Source organism: Nyctereutes procyonoides, unplaced genomic scaffold (assembly GCF_905146905.1).
Source record: "Nyctereutes procyonoides isolate TBG_1078 unplaced genomic scaffold, NYPRO_anot_genome, whole genome shotgun sequence".
Classification (NCBI taxonomy): Eukaryota; Metazoa; Chordata; class Mammalia; order Carnivora; family Canidae; genus Nyctereutes; species Nyctereutes procyonoides.
Window position 1 is genome coordinate 18098144 of NW_026575036.1, and position 25543 is coordinate 18123686.

The 25543-nt window shown below is 35.8% G+C and overlaps 1 protein-coding gene across 2 annotated transcripts in view; it reads right to left on the bottom strand.

Annotated features, from left to right (window-relative positions):
* Nucleotides 1–11556: 11556 nt before the first annotated feature.
* Nucleotides 11557–25543, bottom strand: part of ABCD2 (ATP binding cassette subfamily D member 2) — a 62676-nt gene continuing 48689 nt past the window's right edge. For both annotated transcript variants that reach the window (XM_055318500.1, XM_055318499.1), the window contains exons 8-10: nt 25324–25408; nt 17986–18111; nt 11557–12201 (exon numbers count right to left, since the gene is read on the bottom strand). In XM_055318500.1, the coding sequence (XP_055174475.1) occupies nt 11982–12201; nt 17986–18111; nt 25324–25408 (431 nt within the window). In that variant the 3' untranslated portion in view covers nt 11557–11981. The remainder of the gene's footprint in view (nt 12202–17985; nt 18112–25323; nt 25409–25543) is intronic.

The following is a 25543-nucleotide window of genomic DNA, read 5'->3' on the forward strand; positions in this document are numbered from 1 at the left end:
GTAGTGTGAGGGGCACCTGGGTGGCTCAGTGGTTGAGTGTCTGCCTTTGGCTCGGATCGTGATCCCAGAGTCCTGGGATCGAGTCCCGCATTAGGCTCCCCACATGGAGCCTGTTTCTTCCTCTGCCTATCTTTCTGCTTCTCTCCGTGTGTCTCTCATGAATAAATAAATAAAATCTTTAATATATGTATATATATGGAGTGTGAGAAGCAAGTAGGGAGCAAGGGTGATTCCTGGGAGCCCCTGATTTAGGAAACAAAAAAGCAGGCCTCTGTCACTAGGGATAAAGGTAAAATGGATAACGATGAGGATCAGTTTTCATCTTTGGTAGTAGAAAGGTAAAGACTCAGAGACCAGGTGTGAGAAAAAGACAAGAAGGTTGGACTTGTTCAGAGAGCAGAAAAAGTAGTTGTGGAGAATGGGAAAGTGAGTGAGCTAAAGAATATAGTGTGGTGGTGGTGGTGTGTGTTGGTGGGGGGGCACCTGGGTGGCTCAGTAGGTTAAGCATCTGCTTTCAGCTCAGGTCATGATCTTGGGGCCCTGGATCAAGCCCCACATAAGGCTCCCTGCTCAGTGGGGAATCTGCTTCTCCTTCTTCTTTTGTCCCTCCCCCGTTCATGCTCTTTCTCTAATAAATTTTAAAAATCTTTAAAAAAAAAGAATATAGTGGGATTTCTGAGTGTTACTGAGATGTCTTTTGATCCTTACCAATTTATAGTGAGCATTTTATCCTGAATGGTGGCTTGCGCCAGCATCGCTCATCCCCTCTTGTCCAGGCATGAAGAGAATCAGTAATCAGAGTGACATACTATTAGAGTTTTGCCAAAGGGGTGTGGTCAGTAGTGTGGGTACATTAAAATAATTTAAAATAGACCAATAAGAGGCTGTAATAAATCTCAATTTTCCATCTTCCTCACAAAGGAAGAGGATCTTCATGGGCACCTCTTCTAGCATTCCCTAGAAATATAGAAATTCTCCTGAGAGGGTAAAAGAGAAGATGAGGGAAGCTGGTGTGATGAGGGTCCTAGGGCTCCAAGATTACTTTCTTCTCTGTAAGCACACTTCCATTGACACTGTCACCAGAGTCACATATTATCATTTCCTCTCTTTCACTTTCTCTTCATTGTTGTTTTTCCCCAAGTCCCTTTGGGGGATTGTATGGAAGAAATAAGCACGAAATAGACATACTAAAATTTTGGGGGGACTATGGCAGATTTGGGCCTGGAGATATGAAATTGAAAGGAAGATTAGTGTTTCATCTTTTGGACACAGCAGTTTATATGCTGTTTCAGGCTTCAGTAACTAATGGACTCACTGCAAAGATAGCAAGTCTATACAGTTTCAGTGATATGCCAAGTAGTGTTTGGACATCAGGCAAAATTGCAGTTTTATCTTTGGCATTTGCCTATCTTCCTCTCTCTTCTGCCAGTACCTCACTAATGTATTCATTCAGTCATTCATTCAGTCATTCAGTCATTTGTTCCACAAACATGTTGAGTAACCACTATGCAACATATGTTGAGCTAGTTGTCTTCTAGCAACTCACACTTCGGGTTTCTCACCCCAATAAATCATCCCTCCCCTCAAAATTAGCCCTCTATCTTCCATGACCATTCAACCATTTCTGGAAAGGTGCTGATTAGATATTTATTTAAATAACTCATATCACTAAAATGCATACATTTAATGGATATATATGTCAAGCTCTCTCCTAAAAACTTTAGAAGTGTGAATACTTTTTAAAAAAAGATTTTATTTATTCATTTGGCAGAAAGATAGAGAGAGCCAGAGAGCACAAGCAGGGGGAATGGCAGAGGGAGAGGGAGAAGCAGACTCCTCGTCGAAGAGAGAGCCTGACCCAGGGCTCCATCCCAGGATCCTGGCTGGGATCATGACCTGAGCCAAGCAGATGCTTAACCAACTGAGCCACCCAGGTGCCCCTAAGCATGAATACTTTTAATCCTCACAACAAAGTATTAAGTTAGTACTATTATTATCTCCATGTTAAAAACTAGAAACCTAACGCATTGAAAGGTTAAGTAACATGCTCAGTAGGGAAGTGGCAGAGGCAGGACTCAACCAAGCAGTCTTTCTTCAATAGCCTGTGTTCCTAATCACCACCCAGCATAGCCTATACCTGACTCTTGCAATGAGGTGTTGGGGAGGAAGAATTTCTTCTGCCCTTCAAGGTCCTTCAGCTGGACTAAGAATCAAATTGGGATGAGACAGATTAATAGGAGAAAATAAAATTTAATGGCATACATGTGTGGAATCCACACCAACATGGAAATTCCAGACAGTCAGGCAACATGATATTCATTAGCTAAGGATGGGGGATGGGTCTGAGGATACAAAGTAGAGAAACACCATTAGCAGGAAGGTGAGAGATGTTTGGAAAACAAAGGTTGCTCTATTATGTGCATAAATTTCTTGGGTAAAGAAGAGAAGTCTCTGTTAATAGCTTTCTTCCCAATACAAACAGGCAGTTGAGGAAAAGGTAAAAAACTTTTCCTGAATCTGCTGTGTTTTAATTGCTTTTGACTCAAAATAACGTTCATGCCAAAGTGGTCCATCTTGGGGGTAGTCTGCCCTTGGCCCCTACAAAGGCAAGAAGAGGTGCTATGTTCTTACAGGCTCTGTTATAGGTTGGAATTGAAATTTGCTATCTGCTTTGAATTGGCCCTTTTGTTCTTCTCATCGAGTCCAGTAGTCATTAGGGTAGGGTTGTTCAGTTGGTGCTGAATTTTATATAAGCATCAAAGAAAGTATAAGTCAGGATGCTTGGGTGGCTCAGTGGTTGAGCATCTGCCTTTGGCTCAGGGTCCCGGGATGGAGTCCCACATTGGGCTCCCTGCATGGAGTCTGCTTCTCCCTCTTCCTATGTTTCTGCCTCTCTCTGTGTGTCTCTCATGAATAAATAAATAAAATATTTTTTAAAAAAAGTGTATTCATGACTAATCTGAAGAAAGACTCCTTTATGGTCATTGGGATTGATAATAATGGGGTATAGGGTCTTTGAACCTGGGCATGCTCTCTGACTTGAGAGGTGCTGAGATCTATCCAGGGAAGAAGAAAGAGGAAGGATGTACATTTGTGGTCACAGAGAGAGAAAACATGTAGCAGTTAGAGAAGTGGTCTAGTTAGACATTTAATGGGATATCTAATTTCTATTGAATCAGTGAATTAAAAGAAATGTTTGTAAAACTTTTATGATCAGCATGCTGGGGTGCATAGTTAGCTCAGTCAGTTAAGCATCTGACTCTTGGTTTTGGCTTAGGTCATGATCTCAGGGTCATGGGATTGAGCCCTGCCTGGGCTCCATGCTTAGCAGGGAGTCTGCAAAGATTCTCTTTCTCTTTCTCTCCCTCCTCACCATTCTCTCTCTCTCTCTCCCTTTTTTTAAAAGATTTATTTATTTATTTATTCATGAGAGACACACACAGAGAGAAGCAGAAACACAGGCAGAGGGAAAAGCAGGCTCCATGCAGGGAGCCCGATGTGGGACTCGATCCCAGGACTCCAGGATCACGCCCTGGGCCGAAGGCAGGCGCTAAACCGCTGAGCCACCCAGGTGTCCCCTCACTCTCTCTCTTTTGCTAAAATAAATAAATAAATCTTTCAAAAAAGTTAAATAATAAGCATCCTGTTGGGAAGATTAAAACCAGAGTATTACTTCTTGACTTTGGAAAGGAAAGAAAGCAGATGAAGCAAATACTATGAAGTCCCCAAGATGCTCAATTTTTCTTTCAGCAAAAAAGAAAAACCGTACTTTATAGTTTTACCTAGCAGTGTGGGCTTAATATAGAAGAATATGAAGAAAAAGTGCACTTCAGAGGTAGAGTTCAGTGATTCATCAGTTTTATATAACACCCAGTGCTCATTACATCACATGCCCTTAATGTTCATCACACAGTTACCCCAACTCCCTACCCATCACCCCTCCAGCACCCCTCAGTTTATTTCCTATGATTCATAGTCTCTTATAGTTTGTCTCCCTTTCTGATTTTGTCTTGTTTTATTTTTCCTTCCCTTCCCCTATGATTCTTTTTGTTTCTTAAATTGAAAATATGAGTGAAATCATATAATTATCTTTCTCTAATCACTTATTTTGCTTAGCATATATCTCCTAGTTCCATCCATGTCATTGCAAATGGTAAGAGATTTCATTTTTTGATGGCTGAGTAATATTCCATTGTATATATACACCACATCTTCTTTATCCATTCATCTGTTGATGGACATCTGGGCTCTTTCCAGTTTGGCTATTGTGGACATTGCTGCTATAAATGTTGGGGTGCAGGTGCCCCTTCAGATCACTGTATCCTTTGGGTAAATACCTAGTAGTGCCATTGCTGGGTCATAGGATAGCTCTATTTTTAGCTTTTTGAGAAACTTCCACACTGTTTTCCAGAGTGGCTTGCACCAGCTTGCATTCCCACCAGCAATATAAGAGAGTTCCCCTTTCTCCTTATCCTTGGCAACATCTGTTGTTTCCTGACTTGTTGATTTTAGCTTTTCTGTCTGGTATAAGATGGTATCTCATTGTGGTTTTTATTTGTATTTCCCTGATGCCTACTCATGTTGAGCATTTTTTCATGTGTCTGAAGTGACTTTTTTAAAGCATAGAAAAAGAAAAAGTTCTGGGGCACCTGCCTGGTTTGGTGGGTAGAATATTTGACTCTTGATCTCAAGGTCATGAGTTCAAGACCCTTATTCAGCATGGAGGCCACTTAATAAAAAAAGGAAAAGATAAAAAGTTTTATATAGCTGGAAAGAATTCAAGACATTCTGAAAGCTTGATAGGGTTGATAAAGATGGTGGAGTAAGGGTATTTATCACTGACAAAATAATGAGAGAAAGTAAAAAGAAACACCTGCCATATATAGCCAAGGTAATGAGGAACAGAGGGATGGAGGGGCATGGTAAGGGTGGGGGAGACAGCTTTTGGGAAGCAAAGGAAACAGATTAAAGCCAGATCATGGAAGGCCCTGAACATTTTGAAACAAGTTTTAACTTAAAAAAATTTATTTAAGTAGGAATAGACATTTCTCCAAAGATACACAAATGGCGAAGAAATATATGAAAACATGCTCAATATCACTAGTCATTACAAATGTTAATCAAAACCAAAACGAGATATCACCTCACACCTATTAAAATGGCTCTATTAAAATATATCATGTGTTGGTGAGGGTATGGAGAAATTGGAACCCTGTGCACTGTTAGTAGGAATGTAAATTGGTACAGCCACTATGGAAAATATATGAAGTTTCCTTAAGAAATTAAAAACAGCACTACCATGCAATCTAACAATACCACTTCTGGGTATATATCCAAAAGAATTGAAAGCAGGTCTCAAAGAGATATCTGCACACTCGTGTTCATAGACACAACTCACTCTATCAATGGAAGAATGGATAAATAAAATGTGGTATAAACATACAATGGCAGGGGCACCTGGGTGGCTCAGTGGTTGAGCGTCTGCCTTCAGCTCAGGTCGTGATCTCGGGGTCCTGGTATCAAGTCCTGCATCAGACTCCCCACAGGAACCTGCTTCTCCCTCTGCCTATGTCTCTCTCTCTCTCTGTGTCTCTCATGAATAAATAAATAAAATCTTAAAAAAAAATACAGCAACTTTTATTCAGCCTTAAACAGGAAGAAAATCCTGTCACACATCACAATATAGATGAACCTTAATGATATTATGCTAAATGGAATAAGCCAATCATAAAAGGGCAAATTCTGTCCAGTTCCACTTGTGTGAGGTACCTCAGAGTCAAATTCATAGAAATGCAAAGTAGGATGATGGTTACCAGGCTGGAGATGGGGGAGAAAGAGGAGTTATTGTTTAATGGGTATAGAGTTTCTGACTTGTAAGATGATGCTGTTTCACAACAATATGAATGTACTTAACACAACTAAACTGTACACTTGAAAATGGTTAAGATGGTAAACTTTATTACAATAGAAAATTTATTTTTTGTTACTTAAGTTCTCAAATTCATTATGCTGTTTTTGTATTAAACTTCTAGAATTTGTGTGTGTCTCTGTGTGTGTGTGTGTGTGTGTGTGTGTTAGGTTGCAGGAAAATATATGTATCTGCTTGGATCTACATTAACCTCACCTATCTACACCGCACATTTGTGGATCTTAGAAATTTGTTGCATGGAGCAAGAAGCTAGCCTGAACAAGGGACTTTGACACTTGCTTCCTCAGTGTTTATCACTCTTGAGTTATCAATATTTGCATGTTGCAGGTCACTTTATATTAGCTTTCTGAAAAGATGACATCTTATTATAGGAACTCTTTTACTCTATCCTTATGTGAATTCCAAGCACTTTCCTAGTGTAAACTTTTATAGTTTTATACATTTACACAATATTTAGGCTCAATTCATTTTTTTCCCAGATAGAAATCGATTGAACTTTATTGAGACTTGTTATATGGACTGATAAATGGTCAAATTTTAAATCTGGGATTTTAAAAAAGTATGTATTCTGCTTTTGCATGTGTACAACTTCATATATACATATATATTCACATTCATTTTATATATATTCATTAGAATAAGCTTTTCTATTTTTCAATTAGTAAGAGATTTGTAGACCCAATAAATTTTAATTATTAAATTTAATACATTCAGTAGATAAAAGTTAAATAATATATTTGATATATAAGGTTGCCTCCTATTTTATATGGATTAAACTAACTATAATTAAATGATTTGGCAAGTGATTAGTGTTTACTATTTCATTATTTGTTACATAATCTGTATTATAGGTACTAAATCACAAAAGAACACATAAGGTGAATACTTAATCACTTTCTACATTGGGTAACAAGTACTGAGCTAGAGCATATAATTTTCAATGTGCTTAACTTTAGAAGCCTTGGGTATTCACTTTTATAATTACTTATTATTTATTTTAAATTTAATCTTATTTTTGCTTTTTAGAACTTCCCTGCTACAGTTATCTGTATTTTGTGTTAACACTAGAGAAATAGTAGTCTTCATTGTACAAAACCAGTTCACTTTACATGACCTTAACTTGAGAAGCTAATGTTTCTCAGGTTTCAAGACAGCATGACAAATGTATGGGAGCACCTACTGGTGAAGGATGATACAGTCCTACTGACTGGCTCCATTGGACGGTGTCATTTAGACCAAGTTGGGAGGGCGTGAGGATTATGAAGCTTTTAAATACGTAATCAAGGGAATTATGCTGCCAGAAAATGCTTATTGCTTAAATGTTGCAACAGAGTGGTCGCAAGAATTGAGAAGACATTACAAAACAAATATGTCACTTAGATGGGACCACAACATCCAACAGGTATACAATTATTTAGTATTTGTGTACTAAAAGGTTTTATAAGGACTGAGACCAGGTCTGTGTTATTCATTTAGAATCTCTAGCACAATAAATGGTACCTTGAATGTGTTAACAAATACTTACTGAATGAATATTAGCCAGTTTGGATATTTCTTCCTCAAAACATTTGAAATTTGCCTTTTGTTCTTCTCCCATAGGGCTGCAACCAACATTTATAATAAAAATAATGAAAATATGATTTATGTGACAAGTTTCCTTTTTAAATGAAAAAAATGCATGTTTGATCAACCAGAAACCTTAAGCCAGTTAAAAATACACTTATAACTAGGATTTAAAGCATAATGAAAATTGATCTAAACTAATTAAAAACAAAGTGACAGGGAGGTGCATAGGCTTTGTAATTAAATACTGCTGGTTCAAATTTCAGCTCTATAGCTTAGTAGCTGATGAAGTTGGATGAACCTTTTGATCCTCTTTTATTAAATTACAGTTTTGTGAAAATGTAATGGGTCAAGTATATGCAATACTTTGTGCCTTGTTGGTAAATAATAAATAGTAGCTATCAACTTTTTCCTCTCAGGATACTCATTTTCCTGATTTTCAGTGGACTGTAAGCTTTTTTGGACAGATACTATGTTTTATTTATTCCTAGAACCTAGCACAGTGCCTGGCATAGGCTGGTACATAATAAGTAAGAGTGTTTTGGATTAATATAGAAAATAAATATTCAAGCAACTATTTGGGGATTATTGTTCATAGTACTACATAAGGTTGTATACCATACAACTTGTAAATGAGGTGTATATATACACATACCCAACAAAGCCATTTAAGATATGGAAATAGGACATTTTCTACTACCGGAATACTTTGTAATTCCTTTGATTAATCAAATGTTTTTTATGATAAGTAAGGAATTCACAAGAAATGTTGAGTTCAAGTAACTGTTCTTTGGATAGAGACTCTAGTGTATTCACACATAACCATGTTCTAGCTTAACTACATAGTGATTTTTACCCTTCAGGACATTTTTCTCACTTGCTTTCATTAACACAAGCCCTGTGTACAAGAGTAGATAACTAGTTTTGAAAACTTCACACTAAAAATTGTAAAGCTGTTTGGTACTTGGTAACCAGGAAAGGCACCAACAGTGAAGAAGGGACTTACTTTTAATAAAAATATTTTATACGTCCAACTGAAAGTTCTCATGTGGCAAACATGACAAGTACAACTCTAAAACATACTTGACATACCTAATGGTACATCAGCAGAAATGTAAATACCCTGGGTTATATGAAAGTACTTTGCATTTCTAAATGAGAATAGTATTTGCCCATAAAGCAATTCTATCAAAGGCATCTCTTTTAATCAGTGGTTTAATAATCATTACCATTTTCTGCACATCTTAGAAGTGTGTAACATTCTCCGGATTTAGGTTCCAATATGTAACAAATTTCTCTAGGCTTCTGGAATAAAAAAATTATTCCAAAGAGATTTTAATAGGCTAAGCCTATTGCCAAATATGAAATTATACTTGGAACCGAAGTCTTAAAATAAAAACTAACATATTCATTCATACCCTTACTGGCAAAGCAAAATTTGACACAAAACCCAAATTACTGCCAAGGGGAAACCATTCCTATTGTAAACAAATGTAAACTTGCATTGAATATCAGGATATATCATTTTACTTGAGATTCCTGAAGTGGGATTTTTTAAAACATTATCATGTTTATAAGAACACACAGTATTTTATACTCATGCTTGGTCTAACACTACATGTTGGAGAAATCAAATGCAAAATTTTCAGAATGCAACTTATTTTCCAAGTTCAAAAGTTAGCCCAAATGTGCCCATTTACAAATTGAGCTCCATAAACTTACAGCTTTCTTTGACAATATCAAAAAACCTAGAAGTTAAAAGTTTGGGCAAATAGATAACATGGTAAAAGTATTTCAAAAATTGAAATATTTTTTTTCCTTTCCTTGTTTACCCTCTGCTATATCCCAAGACAGCTCTTTAGTTTCTCAATCTTGTTCACGTTTTTCATAAAATATAAGAATAGTTAAATATGGTATACTCATTGGGCCCCTTTGGAAATAGTTAAATGGTACATCATACATATTCAAATCACAGATTTCTTCCCCCTCCTTGTTAGAGGATATTGGTCTTGATGAAAATTCAGCCAATAAATAGGCACAAAAAAAGCTCATGTAAAACATGTTTTTCTTAGAATTGTAACATTTATGACTGGGTGACGGGCACTGAGGGGGGCACTTGATGGGATGAGCACTGGGTGTTATTCTATATGTTGGCAAATTGAACACCAATAAAAAATAAATTTATAAAAAAAAGAACTGTAACATTTAAATTACAGTGTGTACAGTTTTAGTACAGAATTTTAAACATCCTCAAATCCTGTACATTATAAATAATGAATTTTATTTACTTCAGCTCATTGGTAGGATATATCAAATAAGGGCTAATTACAAATCTAATATTTGTTTTTGGCATTCATTTTTAGATTTCAAAACACAACATATCAGGTCCTAAATGCTTTATTTTTCAAATTGTGAAAAGGTGTGGAAATTATTCACATGTTTCAAACGAGGACGTTTCATTTTCTTCCTGTACCTTTAAAAGTTAACTTAAGACAGACATTGCCTCAGACTGTTCCTTACAGCAGTATAAACTGAATAACTGCTAATATAGAAGTTAAGATTAATGGATGATTTTTATCAAGTTTAAGTTTTGGCTCCATGCATTCTTTTTTTTAAACCTTTGACACTTACCTCACTTTTCTAATAGGAAGTAGCAGTAACTGACAAAAGAATGAGTACCTAGAGATATTAACATAAAAACCTAGGCAGATGTAATGATTATCATTTTATACTGCATTCCTTCATATAAGATGGTTACATTTACTGATAACTAAAAATGCCTTAATTAGCATGGCCGAATTGAAAATGTGAAATATGATGTTCTACTACAGGCATCACGAATGACTTCTAGGTACTCTACAACCCGAAAAAAGTTTGAGAATCACTGATGTAGCATTTATTATGGTTGTGTCTAAAGACATAAATAAAATCCAAAACCACTAATGACCGATCGTTCTCATTTTTCCTGGCCTATCAACGTGGTGGCACTGGCAGTAGGAGATTAACATGACAGTTCTGGCTTTTGTACTTCCAACTTCAGGGCACATGTTTAGATAAGATTTATTTTACATGGACTATTCCATGCAGATTCTTTCTCATTATGTTCAATAAATATTAAATTTACCTATAGCACAATTTCCCATCTGATTGCTAGCTGTAGAAGTATGTTAATATTGAGTATGAGTGCATAGGTGCTGAAAACTTTCTGAACTTTCTTGGCTCATTTTAAACCACAGACCAGTGAACTATCCACTTTGTATTTAATTTCCACATCTTGTAAACAATAACCAAATAATTATACCAGTGACATTACCAAATTTATTTTCTTTTCAACATCTCATCTAACTTTTATTGATATTATAGCCCAGTTAGATTTCCAGAATGATAGCAGAAAGTGGAAATAGCACTGGATCATATAATCAGGAGAACTTTATTTGATCCTTGGATCTGTCCCTAAATAAACTGCATAATTAAGTCAAGTCTGAGTGTCAATTTTTCCAAAAGTGAACAAGGTGAACAAGGTAAATAATACTTGCCTCAAGAGATTAAAGAATGAATGAATTAAAATGAAATGGTATCAATGAGGATTGTAAATTATAAAGTGCTATTTCAATGTATGTTTAACTACTGTGATTTTGAAAATCCCTATATTCTCTTATAGCACTGCTATTTAAAAATGTGGTGGCTTCCTCCTTTGAACACAAAAACAAGCTGAGTATTTCTGGATAGAAGTTGCAGTAGATAATGTGGCCAAGCAAAGTAACAGGCTGAGACATACATTGTTGAGATACTCCTTTTCTGTATTGGCAATTCTCTTCTTAAAATGAAAGAGTTTATTAACAAATATGGAAGATTCTCATTAAAACTAATTTGTTATGTGCCCATATTAAGATGCTCAAAATCTAAAAATATGGCATTTTATACATGTATATTCATGCTTTCTTTCTTTCAATTACTGCCATTAAAATAATTTTTTCATATTGAAATTATTTTATCAAACTGTCAGCTATTTTGTATACAGGTTTAGCTGATCACAATTAATGATGAACATGAATCCTACCTATTAAATCTCATAACTATAAATGGACTGAAACGTTACTCAAACTTCTAATTTTATGTACCTGTTTCAAACTGTATGCTGTTCTTAAGTTGACCCATTTTCAAGATTTTTCCCATGTTTGTTAAGAACTTCAGACACATCACATTCACATAGCAAATCTGGTATTCTTCGTATATTCACCTAGAAAATCCTACTTTACAGGCGAATTAGGCTTTCATTAGGTATTAGTATAAGCCAAAATGACTAATCTCACATAATGCATTTGTTTATTTTCTTCGGAAAAGTCAGATCATGTATTTTCTTGATGCTAAAATTTTATAAAACATTTCTTACTTCCTTTTTTCTCTTGCTTAGCTTAAACACAATGCATGCACTATAACAGCCTGAGTCTTTACTTAAAAATTAACTTGTAAAACATGTCAAAACAAATTAGGATGTCTCATCTTCATTTTTTATTGTTTTCAGCACTGAGTCTTCTCCCAAAATTTTACATAGTTCATTGAGTCTCTGCTGCATTTTGGGAATTCCAGCTAGCTGAGATTCTAGCTTTTGTTTTTCTTCACTCAGTGTTAAACGGATAGCACTATCCAATTGTTCAAAGCGCCAACCTCCTTCGCCATCAAACTGTAATAAATGAGTGTGGTATTTCCTGCATAATCAAAATGAAATAATATTATTAGCAGTAATTGAGAAAAGCCATTTTAGGCTTATCATTTCAGATAATATTCAAAGGCAAATTTTTTTTTCAAAGGCAAATTTTAAGTAAGGTGCCTATTTTACATTTGATTTTCAAGAATCCCTCAATAGGTTAAATATTGTGATTTTTTTAACTCCAAAAGTCATTAATCTCTTTGAAATTCTATTGCTTATGTTAAATTTCTTTCATATTCTGGATGTACATGAATTGATAAGGAACACATCCTGTTTGTATCTATTGAATTGATCTTCAAACCCAGGATGGCTCTTGAATAAATATCAGAGCTTAGTTAGAATCAGAATAAGGAAAGGAAGCTGAGGGAAGAAAGTAAAAATGTTAAAGGTTATGAAGGGAAAAGACACACACACACACACACCTAAGAAAAAGAAAGGAAATACAAAGGGTGCCTTTGTGGCTCAGTCAGTTAAGCATCTGGCTTGATCTCAGCTCAGGGCTTGATCTCAGGGTCATGAGTTCAAGCCCTGTGTTGGGTTCCATGCTGGGTATGGAGCATATTTTTTTTTTTAAGTTTTAAAACACTTTAAAAAATGAATTCTTTGATAGAAATCTTTTAAAGATGCTTCTAATGCCTTCATATAATTTAATCTCCTTTCTCATGGCTCTGGTTCATAATTAGAAACTTCAGAGAGAGAGGGCACCTGGGTGGCTCAGTCAGTTATCTGCTTTTGGCTCAGGTCCTGATCCCAGGGTCCTGGGATGCAGTCCTGCACTGGGCTCCCTGCTCTGCGAGGAGCCTGCTTCTCCTTCTGTCGCTACCTCCCTCTCTCTTTCTCTGTGTTTCATGAATAAATTAATAAAATCTTTAAAAAAAAATTCAGAGACGTATAGAGATTACTTTACTGGTAAGACAGGAGACAGTCCATCTTGTCCTAAAGAGAGGCTGAAATTTCTGGGATTTGTGGGGGCTGTGTGAAGAGAGTACTGCTGGCAGAGTTGGCCTTGCATGGCTGAGTCCCTCTCTTTTGTCACTATGCTGAAGTGGCCCATGTTCTTACGTGTCCTCAGTTTTCTTATCTTTTCCTTATAGTTTTTCTCCCTTCTTGATCCCTTTTGAGCTCTCATCTGTCATTATTTACTATGATCAGTGGGCTTATTTCAAGTAGATTTACTTCCTTTTTTAAACTTGAGACATGATTCACATACCATAAACTCATCCTTTTCAGTGTAAAATTCAGTGATTTTTAGTTGATTCACAAGCTCATGTAGCCATCACTACTATCCAATTCCAGAATATTTTCTTTACCCCAAAAGAAACCCCATACCTATTAGCATTCCTTCCTCCTTCCCCCTCTGTTCAGCCCCTGACAACCATCAATTTCCTTTCTGTATCTCTGGATTTGTCTATTCTGGGCATTTCATATACATATAATCATATAATATGTGGCTTTTTGTGACTAACTTCTTTCACTTAAAATGATTTCAAAATTCATCTAGTTGTAGCATATATTAGTATTTCTTTCATTTTTATTTTTTCTTTCATTTTTTAAAAAGAGTTTGTTTACTTGACAGAGAGCAAGCACAAGCGGTGGGGAGGGGTAGGCAGAGGGAGAGGGAGGAGCAGACTCCCCACTGAGAGGGGAGCCCAGCGTGGGGCTCCATCCCAGGACACTGGGATCATGACCTGAGCTGAAGGCAGATGCTTAACTGACTGAGACACCCAGGCGCCCTAACTTCCTTCATTTTTATAGATGAATAATATTCTACTATATGGTTTTGCACATTTTGTTTATCTATTCATCAACTGAAGGACCTCTGGTTTCATTTCATTTTGATTGGATGGTGTTAACATGCTTAAGAAGGGGAAACTAATCTGTGTTAAACTGTGTCTAAAAAAGTAAAAATCACTCTCAAACTGAAGGTTGAAAGTTCATGTGTGTTTGAGAACATATGACAGAGATTAATGACTTTTTTTTTTTTTTAATTCTTGGGCTTTCCTAACCTTGGATCTACAACTGGGAGTAATTTTAGAACACAGTAGTTCTGATCCTGGACAACTTCTATCTTCTATGTATAATGAAGGTTTGGCTTGTCACTCCAGTCCCACAACATTATTTGATTTCTACATTTTAGGAAGATAATTTATGGGTGTTAATGACCTGAGATTCAAAGGTGTGTTCTATCTAATGGGCTAAAATAATATTTCAGGGTTTTTCTTAAAAGATTTTAAAGGAAACTACTATACTAACTGAGGCTTGTTGGAAATAATCTGTAGACTTCCTGCACAAATAGGATCAAGCTTAGGAAAGTGGTAGGTATGAAGCTATATTTCTATCCAGGAATCAAATAATTTAATAGGATTCTCTAATTTTTTACCTCTTTATATACTGCTATTGATTTTAACCTTCATAATCAACAATTACCCCTTGTTGTCACGGGTAAAATATAATACATTTTTTTCCTCGCTTCTGAAATCTTTTCAGGGAAAATAAGAATTTCATATAGGGAGAAAGGTTAATCAGAAATGATTAATTGAATGATTTAATTAATCATTAATTTAATGATTAGTTTCTTCAACCTAAAAAGCCTAAATTAATTCATAATGCAAAAGTAACACGATTTTTAGTTTTATTAGGAAATATACTATGAATAGCTGCAATTAAAACATGTTTTTTCTTGTTAAAAGGCATAAAATTACAGATTTTATTATTTGCTTTAAAAGTTATCTGTCCTCTATACACCTATTGGAATGGCCAAAAATCTAGTACACTGATAATACCAAATGCCAACAAAGCTGTGGAGCAACAGAAACTCTCATTCATTGCTGGTGGGAATGCCAAATGGTACAGCCACTTTGGCTGGCAATTTTGCAGTTTCTTTTCTTTTCTTTTCTTTCTTTTTTTTTTTAATTTTGCAGTTTCTTACAAAACTACTCTTACCATGTGTTCCAACAATTGCACTCCTTGATATTTACCCAAAGGAGTTGAGAAAACTTGTGTCCACCTAAAAACCTTCATATGAATGTTTGTAACAGGTTTATTTATCATTGCCCAAACTGCAAGCAACCGAGATGTCCTCTGGTAGGTGAATGGGTAAATAAACTGTCTACATTTGAAAAATGGAATATTATTCAGTGCTAAAAAGAAATGAGCTAGGAAGCCGTGAAAAGACACGGCAGAAACTTAAATGAATGCTACTAAGTGAAAGAAGCCAAAGTGAAAAGGCTATATACTAGATGATTCTAGCTCTATGACACTCTGAAATAGGCCAAACTATGGAAACATTAAAGATGGTGGTTTGTAGGGCTTGAAGGAAGAGAGGGATGAATATGCAGAGCACAGAGGATTTTTAAAACAGTAAAAATACCCTGTAAAATACTGTAATGACGGACATACGCAACTACAAATTTGTCCAAACCCATAGACTCTACACCACCAAGAGTGAACCCGAATGTAAATTACGGACTTTGGGTCATAATGATGTGTCAATGTTGGTTCAGCGAATATATCACCCCAGTGGGAAGTGTTGATAATATGGCTCTGCATGTGGGGGCGGAGCATATGGGATAGTCTGTTCTTCCTCTCAATATTTCTATGATCATAAAACTGCTCTAAATAAAATCTTTAAAAACACAACAGCAACAAAAACCTATTTGTTCCTTCAACTGAGGGAAAAATGGCCAAATACGCTTCCAATGACTCTTTAGGCTACTTGGATAAGGAACTGATGATAGAATAGCATAATACATCCATTGATAAGGTCAGGAAAAGCCCCAGAACTAAGGTATAACTCCACGTTATCCCAACATGTGATCAGTTAGGAAGCATATCTAGAAATGAAAAGTCCATACCAGAAAGGGCTCAAGAGTTCTTTTGGTGTGGTTCTATGTCATCACTGATTCAGGGATTTATAGACAAATGTTATGTGTCATAAGATCCAGTTCCTGCTGGTTTTCTCCATGGAAAAGTTAGAGGAATCATACTCATTGCCATGTACTCATCCTGGACCAGAGCCAGACTACTTCTAGAGAGGTTAGTAAGTCAGGCTTTTATCACTCCAGGTGCCAATTTGTTCTTAATAGCAGAGAGACAAACGATAAAGTTCTATAGAAAAGGTCACTTCATGATATGCTCTATTTTCAGGTCACCTCTCTGAGGGAAAAAATTTATGAAAAATTTGAATGTTTAAATGAAGAGTGAAAATAGATTATTATCTTCTCAATATAAGTAGAATACAGAGAATGGTTAACAGTGAAAGGCTGATCTGAACTGAATACTCAGTTAACTCATAATTTTAAAGTAAACATTCTCTATACACTGAAAAGTCTAGAAGGGCTTCCAGAATTAGCTCAAATAAAGCTTGTTACTCAGCCTAGGTTTGAAGTCATGTACATGATGACAGCTTTGGCATAGAATGTGATTAGACACCTGCTACAGAATGCTTCAGCTCAAGAGAGAGAAGCCCTTTCTGTCCCTTGGAAAACAGGAGGCTAACTGTAGTTACTAACATATCAAAAGAAAAGATTTTGATTGATGAAACAGAAATATCAAAGTAGCGGAGTGTACTATGAATGAAAAAGTGTTTTTATGGCTTCCATATATGATGCACTTTGAGTTCCTTATAATAAGTAAAGCAGTATACTAGAATATAGAGTGTGATCATGGTAAGTTACTTTCTTTATTTTTCTAGTTCTCAGTTTCTTCATCTGTAAAATGGGAATAATTAGACTACCTATATTCCATATAGTGTTGTTATGAGACTTAAAGAAAATGAACCTGGAACAGAATAGGTGCTGAATCTGTAATAGCAACTATTATTATGATGATGAATCAGTAGAAAAGTAGGGGAATGGTAAAAACAGTGTTATCATTTTAAAATATTAATTAATTAATTTTAAAGGTTTTATTTATTCATTAGAGACAGAGAGAGAGAGGCAGAGACATAGGCAGAGGGAGAAGCAGGCTCCATGCAGGGAGTCTGATGTGGGACTCAATGCCCAGACCCTGGGATCACGACCTGAGCCAAAGGCAGATGCTCAACCACTGAGCCACTCAGGTTCCTCAGTATTATCCTTCTTTAAAATGGAGGGAATCCCACTGGGTTTAATGAGATATTATTTAGAAAATATTTTCTTTCTTTCCTTTTTTTTTTTTTAAACAAACTTCACCCCTAACAGAAAAAAAGGTTCTTTTCCCCTGTGTTTTCTCCAACTTCATCCTTTGGGAGAATATTAAGTTGTAAAATTGTTTTCCTGGATTTTGAAAAAAGGGCTAAAAAGATGGAATAAAATTACATATATATATTTTTCCCCGTGCATGCTATGCATTATGAGAACTTTCAGTTAAAAAATATCACTGGATTTTTCTATTTCTTTTCAGAATTATTGGAATGTGCATATAGCATATTGTTTTTTTCATTTTTTTCTAAGATTTTATTTATTTATTCATGAGAGACAGAGAGAGAGAGGCAGAGACAAGGCAGAGGGAGAAGCAGGCTCCATGCAGGGAGCCTGATGTGGGACTCGATCCCCGGACTCCAGGATCACGCCCTGAGCCAAAGACAGATGCTCAATCGCTGAGCTACCCAAGCATCCCAAAATAGCACATTGTTACGATGTTAGGTTTAGGGTATCTACACTAGCAGCGTGCAATTTAACAGAAACATAGGTAGGAAATAAGTGAAACATCCTATGCTCTATAGTGATAGTTTAGGCAAGGCTATTCTTTGAGAAATACAAAGAAAATCCGTCTACTGCAAATTAATATTGGAAACACTCACCACAGAGAAGGCCTGTGTGTAATAGATAGTAAGGAAATCCCGGCCCCTTTTGCAGCTTGAAATATCTTTCCTTCAACATCAATGCTGACAGCACTGGTACATTCATCCAGCAATGCATATTTTGGTCTTGAAAAAAATAAGCACAGATAAATGAATGATTTTCCTATTTGAATTACAAATCTTTACACGGACAATATGAGTTACAATCTTAACTTCATTAATTTATTTTTTAAGGTACCTTCTGTACCCAACATGGGGCTTGAAGTTACAATCCTGAGATCAAGAGTCACATGCTATACTGACTGAGACAGCCAGGCGCCCTGCAATGTTAACTTTAAAGGAACAAAATAGTATATCACATTTTTAAAGGTGAGAAATGATAAAGCGAAAGAATAGTCTTTGGATCAGAATATTATATTCTTCTTCAATTTTAAATAGATTTCCTGATGCCTGCTCACTATATAATAAGCTTTATTGTTATGCAGATGGGTGAATCATGAGTATGAGACATAGGAAAGATGAGGCAGGTCACTGAGTACATTTTCCCACAGAAGGCAAGTTCATTCCTGGTGACAGGTTCTGACTAATTACATGAAAAATATATTACAGCAGCTAATTATCAAACAGGTCAAAAGCCCTGTTAGCAAAGATTTATTGAGAAGATAACTTTATCAACAATGTAAGTACCTAAACATGATTAATGGAATTTGATTACTACAAGATTCCGCAAAAGTAGAATGCCTGATCTGACATTGAGACCATGCTCTGCAATCAAATTCTTAAGGGAATAAAAAAAATCAGTAAATATTTTTCTGATCATCCTAAGTTAGTTTTTACTTTGGAAATGACTGTCTACTGTCAGAGGCACCTAACGTTTGCTACCATTTCCTTCTGTTTATTCTCTTCCTTTCATCTCACCCCACTCTTTTTATGTTTTTCCTTTCACGTTCTCCTTTCAAGCCTATCTGGACGTTAGGTACATATTTGGTACCCAGCAACATGACTTAGGTTTGTTAATGGGACCAAAGGTCAACTCATGCACTGTCATTTGTTATTTATTTCAGAGTTGAAAATCAGTACTAAGTATTTACCAGGACAATTTCTTCCATGAAATTATTCTGATCTTTAAAAATAGATGACAATGAAAAGATAAACATTGAAATCAGTAATAATTTCTCCTTCAGCATACTTATTTAGCACTTTAAATTGTCTTTCTATAATGGATTTGGTTACTAATAGGATCCTGTTACCTACTCCAGGGAAGGTAGTCAAGGCTAATAGATGCAAGAGTCAAGGTAGCTTTCACACCCCATTTGACTTTAATAACTGCACTCCATGCAAAGAACTAAAAGATCACTGGAGATTCCCCAGGAGTCAACAGAAATAGTTGTGGTGGTTGGCTTTTGGTTACTGTTCTATTTAAGTAATAAGTATTATTTCTTTGTCTCAGAGTTGGTTACTGTTTTGTGGATAATTTTTTTTAAGTAGAAAATGGGGAGAAGAAAAGGAAGTATAAAGAAGACAGTGATTTGGGATATTTTTTCTTTTTCTGTGTAATTCTCTTTCTAGTAATTTAGCTACTCATTGTACTGTGCCATTTTTCAGAGTGCTTTGAGTTAACAGAGAAAAGATGCCATCATAGAATTAGAGATGAGGTATATGTCTTATCCTCAGTTGTCATGGCAATCCTTAGTCTACATACAACGTTCTATACTTTTGTTTTCTTGGCAGAACTAGATGTGTGTGTGTGTGTGTGTGTGTGTGTGTGTATTTAAATCAAGCAATCACTGGAATCCAGACTGACATAATTAAGTAGAACATTAGATAATATTGTTTTTTCAGATTTTCCTTTCTTTTTCTTTTGGTATAGCATTAGAAGAGGGAGCTTTGTGAAGGATTTACTCTATTCCCCTTAAGACAGAACTTTTCTAATCATTCTTTAAACATTAAACTTATAATCCTCTCAAAAAGAGAATACTACTGTGATACTTAATACTCCTTGCCAAAATTCTCCATTTTATCTAGCTCAGGTCTTTCATATGGCAATTCAAATCTTGTTGTTAATCCCTTGAGGATGAGGGAAGGCAGTTCCTCATGATTATATTTTTCCTTCACTGGGTTTAAAATTTCTATTTCATTTTGGCTTTTTCTCAGCTTTCTCGTCTGCTTTTCAGACAAGATCGGGTGCATCCAGAGTGGTTATGGCCGTAGATAGACACTGCCTTTTCAACAATTCTCTCATCTTCACGGATATTTCTATAGATCACTAAATTTTCTCTCTATTGATATGCTTGTAACTTGACCTTTATTTAGTCTTGCGCTGTATCCAAATATTTTAGATATCAAGTATCAACTATTTATTTCTAGTTACAAGTACTTAAAAATCTCTTTGGGTTGAGATTAATGCCTCTTGCTGTTTGTTATAGGGTTTATTTTATTAACACACCGACCCAGTGAGAAATTTATGGTCACATTTTACATTCCATCATATTATATTTCACCAACTATGCTGCTGATCATATTACTGAATATTTATGGACAAGGCTCAAACAGATTCAGGGTGATAGTGGGTAACAGCTGGTCATAAATGCCAAACAGTAAATTTTACTCTTGAATCTCAACACATCATTTAAAAGGGGCATTTTAAAATACACTGTAGTAAAAATTTTGAGTTAGTAAATTTTAGTTTGTAATTTTTTAGCTCACCATATTTTTTATAAGTTTTTATTTAAATTCTAGTTAACATACAGTGTGGTATTAGTTTCAATTGTACAACATAGTGATTCAATACTTACATACAACTCTGTTGCTCATCACAAAAAATGTACTCCTTAATCCCTTTCACCTATTTTACCCATTTTTTCCCCCTTATCTCCCTACCCCCACTACTTTCCCTCTGGTAACCATCAGTTTGTTCTCTATAGTTAAGAGTCTTTTTCTTGGTTTGCCTTTCTCTTTTTTTCTCTTTGCTCATTTGTTTTGTTTCTTAAATTCCACATATGAGTGAAAGAATATATCATGATATATGATTTCAAATCATATTGTCTTTCTCTGACTGACTTACACTGCTTAGCCTACTACTCTCTAGTCCATCCATGTCATTGCAAATTAGCTTGCCATATTCTTGAACTAATCATGCACATTATTATAAATATCATGTTACTTTTCTCTTTTTCTTTTAATTAATTTAAAATATTTTATTTATTTATTTGAGAGAGAGAGAGAGAGAGCTAGACAGAGCAGGAGCAGGGAGAGAGGGAGAAGCAGGCTCTCCACTGAGCAGGAATTCCTACACAGAGCTCTATCCAAGGACCCTGGGATCACGATCTAAGTCAAAGGCTGATGCTTTACTGACTGAACCATTCAGGCACCCCTTAATTTTTTACTTAAATTCAATTTAGTTAACATATAGTGTATTATTAGTTTCAGAGGCAGAGTTTAGTAATTCATCAGTTGCAAATAACACCCAGTGCTCTTTCCATCAAGTGTCCTCCTTAATGCTCATTACCCAGTTACCCCATCCCCTCTCCAACTCCCCCCAGCAACCCTCAGTTTGTTCCTATAGTTAAGAGTCTCTTATGGTTTGCCTCCCTCTCTGTTTTTATATTATTTTTCCTTCCCTTCTCGTATGTTCATCTGTTTTGTTTCTTAAATTCTATAATACCATGTTATTAATACAGTATTTTTTCTTATAAAAAAAACTCCAGCTAGACACTACATACAGGCCCAAAATAGAGTCACTTGTGCTAAGTCCATGTCACCAAAATTGGGCTTAATATCTAACCTAATTGCAGGTTCAACCTTCCCCAGGAATGTAATCTTAACTGGTCAGTCTGGAATTTCCTGGTCAGCATCAGTGAGGTAATCCACCTAATAAGACCCTTTAGTTTCCCCAAAGGAGGTGAGTTTGTTCATGACTTCCTTGTACTGCTTGCTTTTAAAAACTATTCCCTTTCTGTAGCCCTTTGGAGTTCCTCTTTACTTGTTAGATGGGATGCTATCTCATTCATGAATTATTCAATAAAGCCAATTGTCTCTTTAAAATTTACTTGGCTGGGGCAGTCCAGGTGGCTCAGCGGTTTGGCACCGCCTTTGGCCCAGGTCGTGATCCTGGAGACCCGGAATCAAGTCCCACATCGGGCTCCCTGCATGGAGCCTGCTTCTCCCTCTGCCTGTGTCTCTGCCTCTCTCTCTCTCTGTGTCTCTCATGAATGAATAAATTAAAAAAAAAATCTTAAAAAAAAATTTACTTGGCTGGGGGCTCCTGGGTGGCTCACTTGGTTAAGCATCTGCCTTTGACTCAGGCTGTGATCCCAGCATCCTGGGATCGAGCCCCATGTCAGGTTCTCTGCTTATCAGGGAGCTTGCTTCTCCTTTTCCCTCTGCCCCCCCAATCCTCGCTCGTTCTCTCTCTCCCCCTCCCCCCTTCTCTGTCAAATAAATAAAAATTCAAAAAAAATTTACTTGGCTGAATTTTTATTTTGTTTTTTAAAAGATTGTATTTACTTGAACTTTTATTAACACAGATGAGATAATAGATTTCTTAAACTTATCTAAATTTTCTACTTTTATGAAATTAATGTATAATTATGTTTTAATAAAATTATTTAAATGCCATGTTCCTTTTCAATGGTAAATGTGTTATATTCTTATCAAAAAGGCTAAACTTAAATATGATTAAGTTTTTAGCTCTAATTTCCAGTTTATGAGAAAAACAGGAAATTAAATAAAAAAGTAAAAGATTCCATAAGTAAGTAATCAGATCTAGAAGGAGCAACATTCTTATGGGCCAACTAATTCTATTTCTTTTTTTTTTTTTTTAGATTTTCTTTTGTATTTTTTTAAATTTAAATTCTAGTTAGTTAACATACAGTACAATTTTGGTTTCAGGAGTAAAAGTCAGTGATTCATCACTTACATATAACATCAACTCATTAAACCCTATCACCCATCTAGCTCATCCCCCACTCACTTCCTTCCATCAACCCTCAGTTTGTTCTCTATCTCTAACCCTATTTCTTTAGCAAATCAATGGCATACAAGATTGGAGGGTGGGTGGTGGTGGTAGTGAGGTCACAGAGTAGCAGACTTTAGTTTAAAAATGATTAAAAGGTATAAACAACAAAAATAAATATGTTTGAACAAAACAACTATAAAAATATTTTTGAGACAATAGGTAGAAATTTTGAATATGAACCTGGTATTAGATGACTTTAGTTTTTACCAATTTTATTAGCTATGATTATGGTATATTATTATCTAAGAAAATATACCTATATTTTCTTGGTGCCACTGGTTTTTTTTTTTTTAAGGGATTTTATTTATTTATTCATGAGAGAAACAGAAAAAGGCAGAGACACAGGCAGAGAGAGAGAGAAACAGACTCCATGCAGGGATCCCGATGTGGGACTTGATTCCAGGACTCCAGAATCACACCCGGGGCCAAAGGCAGATGCTCAATGGCTGAGCCACCCCAGCATCCCATTTGCCACAGTTTTTTTTTTTTATTTTTTTAAGATTTTATTTATTTATTCATTCATGATAGACATAGAGAGAGAGAGGCAGAGACACAGGCAGAGGGAGAAGCAGGCTCCATGGAGGGAGCCCGGCGTGGGACTTGGGACTCGATCCCGGGACTCCAGGATCATGCCCTGGGTCAAAGGCAGGTGCTGAACCGCTGAGCCACCCAGGGATCCCCCATTTGCCGCAGTTTTTAAGGAAAAAATGCCATGAGTTTGGGATTTTCTTTAAAACACTTCAGAATTTTAAAAAAGAGATAAACTAAGTGTGGTCAAATGTTACACCTAGTGAATCAGTATGGTGGGAATGCGGGATTCAACTTACAATTTTCTCTTTGATGGAGTTTTGATGTTTTTCCAATAATCAAAGTTTAAAAAAAAGTTGATAGCCAACTGATTGCTAAGTATGAGCTAACTAGTTGCTAAGTATTTAATGAGACTTACTTGATACATATTTTTTTTTTGCTCCTTTTATGTTTTTTAAAGTTCCCTACAAAAGTATTACTGCTCCTACTGCAACTCCTTCAGTGTCACATCTGCCCCAGTTTATAATCATAAACTGTGTCATTTAGGCATTCCTGTACATAACTCTTGGTCATTTTCCCCTATGGCTGTTTATTAAAACTGAGTAACAGAAGTCCTGATAGCCTCCTGCTTTGCATACAACTCTGATTCTCATTGCCAGACGCCCACAATTAGGAGAAAGAGACAGAGAAATCTTTTTCAGAGAAGAATAGGACAAATAAGAATTTTTCAGAATAGCTTTAATATTTCTTTCCAGCAACTTGTGCTTGGTACCTTGAGCCTAAAATGGCTATGAAGCTGATTGCAAAGAGAAAATTTTTCTCAAGAGGAATTATTTTTTTATCTCTCTTTTTCTGAGTCCAGTAAGACCTATGCTGGCTGGGTCCTTTTTGCATTAGGTATGCCTCTGATTTTTAAGGAGGAGAGCACTACTAAGCTTAAAAGGCTACCAAATGCCTAAAAACTTAATTTAGTTTGAATTTAATAATTTAATTCAGAAGTAGTATTGAACGCCTACCTACTACATTCACCACAGTATAATGGTAGTTATGTATTCGTCACATTTTAAAATTAGTAATAATCCCTTCTAACTTAGAACAAATGAAAATCTAATTTTGTCATCTAACATTACTCAGCCTAAGAAATAGAAAAAAGTACTGGGAGATTTCCAACACATGAAAAAAATAATAAGAAATTTAAACCTGTAAATTCTTTTTTTTTTTTAATTTTTATTTATTTATGATAGTCACACAGAGAGAGAGAGAGAGAGAGAGAGAGAGAGAGAGAGAGAGAGGCAGAGACACAGGCAAAGGGAGAAGCAGGCTCCATGCACCGGGAGCCCGACATGGGATTCAATCCTGGGTCTCCAAGATCGCGCCCCAGGCCAAAGGCAGGCGCCAAACCGCTGCGCCACACAGGGATCCCTAAACCTGTAAATTCTAAGCATTAGTTTTTCCTTTTTTCTTTTCTCTTTAAGTATAATTGACATACAGTGTTACATTAGTTTTAGGTTTACCAAATAGTGATTGGACGAGTATATACATTATGCTGTGTTCACCACAAATGTAGGCTGCCATCTGTCACCACACAGGGCTATTAAAATACCACTGACTATATTCTCTATGCTGTACCTTTTTATCTGTGATTTATTCATTCCATAACTGGAAGGCTGTATCTCCCACTCTCTTTCACCCATTTTGCCCATCCCTCCATCCCCCAGGAAGATATTTTTAAACTAAAGATGAGGACATCGAATCCTATCCAAAGACTTTAGTGACAATGATGGCATACTCACCTGTGATAAAACATGCGAGCCATGCCCATTCTTTGCTTTTCCCCTCCTGACAGAACATCTTTCCAGTCCATAACAGCATCCCATCCTTAAAAATATATAATTTTATATAAATAAATTATAATTTTAAAATAAATAAATAAATAAATAAATAAATAAATAAATAAATAAATAAAAAATAAATATGGCATTTGTTTTAGTTGTTACTATTTTTACCTTGGAC